Genomic DNA, 4088 nt, shown 5'->3' on the forward strand with positions numbered 1-4088 from the left:
GTGTGTGTGTGTGTGTGTGTGTGTGTGTGTGTGTGTGTGTGTGTACCTGGTCGCTTAGCAAGATGTGTATGCCTGTAGGACCCTGTCGGTACACCTGGTTGATCGTTCCCAGTGGAATGCTGCACACGCACGCCATCTTGCGGATGAGTTCTGCAGCTGTGAGCTCCTCTAGATACAGAGCATGGTACACTGCACAGAAACACACCAGACCGGTTTCACGGTCATGATAATAATCACAGACGGCATTTGGTCCGTGATTAATATCAGCAGCATCTGTTCGTCTTTACCGTGTAAACCAGAGGAGAGACAGTGTTCTCCATTTTCATTAGTGCTGTGTCTGTCCAGCAGGGGGCTCTCTTGAAGGGACTCCTTACAGACATATACTGTCAGCCTGGGACGCACTGACCTGCATACACAGAAAACAGCGTGGGTGGTGTATCACAGAGCCTGGAGCTGGCATGATGGGAGATAACTCGCTGTGTTTTTGTTGTGGGTACCATCATGTTATGTCTCTGTCTCTCTTTAACTTGTTTTTTTGCTTTGTATTTACCAGAAGCAGCCACTCATGTGTGACCTACCTGGATTTGAGTGCATTGAAGAGCCTGATCCCATCTGCTGGCCCACAAATCTGGACTAGATCGTCCCGGGTTAGCTTTAACAAATCTGAACCTTAAAACAAATAAATAAATAAAAAGGGAGGACATCCGGTCACTTCTAATACACGCGCACATCTTTCAACATCATGACCACGCCTGACCACGCTGTGTGTCTGACAACCTGCCTGTGCATACCTGAGAAGTTAGAGAAGAGCCGTGTGTAGGAGCTGAAGCGATTTTTCAGCAGCCACTTCTGTGTGTCCTGTATGGAGGCAGTGGGGCTCAACTGCTGTAAAGAGGAGCAAACAGGGGGTCGAAACATTAACACAACTCAGCCCTACTGAGCTAAACCATATTTGGATTAAAACTGAGGGCACTAAAGCCTCTTTTCCACTAGAACCTACTCAGCTCGACTTTTAGGGTTTTCAGGGCTCGCAAAATCGCAAAGAGTGAAAACTTCAAAAAGCAAATGTCCTAGATCTTGGTTCCACTTGCCTCTTACCTGTGATTTCAGTGGAAATTTCAAATTCAGGATCTGACACAGACTGATTCATGTTCTACACAGTTCTTACAAGTTCATAGAAATTTCTGTTCAATTAGAACCAAATATTTGAGTTGATGATTGTAATTTGTGTTTTAAATATTTTTAGATTGATGTTTTGTTTCCTTTACAATATTATACTTTAATGTATAATATTGTAAAGGAAACAAAACATCAATCAAAAAATTGTCCTCTTTTTTTTTTGTTAATTTATTCGGGCTACGAAAAACTGAAAAGTGCCTGCCCCAAGGGCTACCAGGGATTTTGAAATTTTGCGAGCCCTGGTTTTATATTAGGTGGTAGTACCTGGTACCACAAATATGACGGCAACAGACTGCATGACACTGATTGGCACAGGAGTGACGTCACTGGATGACTCATGAGTGATGCCATTTTTGAAAGCCGGAAACGGGGGAAATGGCGACACATGAAGCGGTGCAGACATTTAACATCAGTTTAGCAACATGTATATCAACGCCTCAATGTCCTCCATTGTTTTTTAGCGTTTGTGTCGAAAACACAAAAAAAACATCACAGGAGTTAAGAGCCACCTCGCTATAATAACCCCACTCACATTGAGCTTTACTGACTTGCAATAGAAAATGACCAAAACTGAGTAAAGTTTAATCGAGCAGACGCTAGTGGAAAAGAAACTTAAGACAATTTCAAATAAAACACAAAGAGTGGAAAAAAAGTCATGGATCCAAACTCAACTGCAGAGTGGAGGTGAGACATTCGTCAGTCACCTACACCATTTTCTCCTCTCTGTAACTGAAAACACTACATTTCATATTACACAGAGATATAATGGCAGATAAATGGGAGGAAATACGCTTTGAATGTTCGAATGCAGCTCAAATTCATGGAGAGAATTCAAATGAAAGGTAATAACAGCAGAAAAAGTTATCTAAATATCTGCTGGAATAAATGTTGCTGCTCATCAGAAACAAACATGGATTTAACCACAGCAGCAGTCGGTACTGCGATTGTGTCACTTACTGAAACTCAATAAAATCTTAACCCTGTGTCATTAAGGGAGGAAAACCTATCATGTGACATGGCAGCAGGTGTTCGTCACAGCAGACGTTTTAATTTGCGATTTCAAGAACAGAACAAATGTTACTAAAACCATTAACAGCGCCTCTGCACTGTTCAGCCGAGTCGTTACAGCCTGACAGTGACTCAGCACACACGCGGCAAAGCAATCAATTACGTCATCATCTACACCCGAGTCTCTCTTACACCTCTGTTCTGTTCGTGCAGGTGTGTCACTTTTCACTAACCTCCGAGTTGCCATGGCTGCCAGGGTCTGCCTGGTGATTGGGTGAGGACGAGTCACTGGAAAACAGAGACGTTGATTTAGGACCAGTATACACTTTACCTAAAAAACAAAAAGCTCTCTCACTCACGCACACACACTTTCAAGGTACCTGTCCAGTACTGAGGAGGTCGTGTAGGTCGACAGTGGGGTGGAGGCGAAGGAGAGAGTAGCTGCCTGGTTGGTGCTGGTGTAGGCGTTGTCTGGCCAAGGAGAGCACTGTGGAAAGCGCACTTATTGATACAAGCAGCTCAAACTACACAGAAACAACAAGTGAAAGACATTTAGCTCCATCTAGCCTAAAGTCAAGTTCAGTACAACATCCCCTAAACAGCAACTGACGGCCTCACTAATCAACAATAGGTCCTAAAAAAGGTGGCAGACAGTGTGTGGAGTGATTAAGAGGAGGAAGAGGAGAGCAGAGCAGGATGCTTACACTGCCTCTTTTGGCCAAGGAGTCGCCACAATCAGCGGGAAGTGTCCGCTTGCTGGACTTTTTCAGCTCATGGTCGCCCGCATCCTCTATGATGGGCTCAAGCCTCGTCTACATACAGACACACAGCAGAGATTAACCAGCCAGTGGTTATCACACAAACAACTAAAACCTCCAACTCGATATGTGGGGAACAGATACAGAGGTGTAGTTATCACTGTAATTATAGTCCAATAACATTTGAGCGCATTTTAAAACAGTCTGAGGAGAGTTTCACCCTCACCCGCCAAACACCGAAAAGTCACAGAGACACTATTTCACAAAATAAATGTAATATATTTGATAAAAGGCAATTCTTTAGACTTCATTACTAACTGATTTTAATACAAGCTGCAAAAGATTCAAAGTGTTTTTTTTCCTCTTTATGCAACAAACTGCAAACCATTTTCCTCCAAGTGAGAAGTTATGTCACTGCAGCAACAGTGAAAATGAATTAAAAGCTGGGTCTCTGATAAAAGGTGCAGAGCATGATTGATGCTAATAAATAAAGGCTGGCCAGCCCTTACTGATGGAAGAAACAGACCCGTCTGGCTGTTGGGGAAGCTGACGAATGTCGGCTAAAATGTTACGCATGTTCTGATATAAACCTTCCGACAAACCGGCGATCTTTGGGGAGAACCACCACCTCGCCCACAATGTCAGCTGGGAAGGACTCCAGACCCCAAAACCCTGAACTGGATGAGGTGTTAAGAAAACTGATGTTCTGACATAGGTGGTTTTATGTTTGTTATATTTACAGTTTGTCCAGGTTATGCTTTATGACTCAGTCACACTACAGTAAAAATAGAACGACATCCTCTTTTTCGCTGGGAAAACTTTCATCAATCAGCCGGTGATTCTTTTGCTGCAAGTAGTTGCAGCTACCAATTAGGGCCGACTGTCTGACATCCGTGACCTCTGGGTGACTTTTTGTTTGCAAAGTGATTGAACGGGAGGTAACCCGTCTCTATGACAGTCAGTCTGACTCAAGACTGACTGTCATAGACTGTGGTCTAATTTATAGGCACGCCTCGTCTGTGATGCATCTCTTTGCAACAGTGGCTGTAAACAGATTGTGCATAATTTCCAACTTAACCTGGGTCCATCTTAAACTGAAAACAAAGTTGCTTTGAAGACAGCAACTGGTTACACACCTCGTAC

At 43.4% G+C, this 4088-nt stretch overlaps 1 protein-coding gene across 3 annotated transcripts in view; it reads right to left on the reverse strand.

Annotated features, from left to right (window-relative positions):
- The window catches only part of ubp1 (upstream binding protein 1), a 17356-nt gene that overhangs the window by 3173 nt on the left and 10095 nt on the right, over positions 1 to 4088 (reverse strand). For 2 of the 3 annotated variants that reach the window (XM_005932986.3, XM_005932985.3), the window contains exons 8-14: positions 2892 to 2999; positions 2568 to 2674; positions 2421 to 2475; positions 792 to 885; positions 579 to 669; positions 288 to 406; positions 47 to 189 (exon numbers count right to left, since the gene is read on the reverse strand). In XM_005932986.3, coding sequence (XP_005933048.1) covers positions 47 to 189; positions 288 to 406; positions 579 to 669; positions 792 to 885; positions 2421 to 2475; positions 2568 to 2674; positions 2892 to 2999 — 717 coding nt within the window. The remainder of the gene's footprint in view (positions 1 to 46; positions 190 to 287; positions 407 to 578; positions 670 to 791; positions 886 to 2420; positions 2476 to 2567; positions 2675 to 2891; positions 3000 to 4088) is intronic. The other variant, XM_005932987.3, reaches the window with a different exon arrangement.

The sequence above is a fragment of the Haplochromis burtoni genome, unplaced genomic scaffold (assembly GCF_018398535.1).
Source record: "Haplochromis burtoni strain Fernald_Lab_line unplaced genomic scaffold, NCSU_Asbu1 Contig_163, whole genome shotgun sequence".
NCBI classification, from domain to species: domain Eukaryota; kingdom Metazoa; phylum Chordata; class Actinopteri; order Cichliformes; family Cichlidae; genus Haplochromis; species Haplochromis burtoni.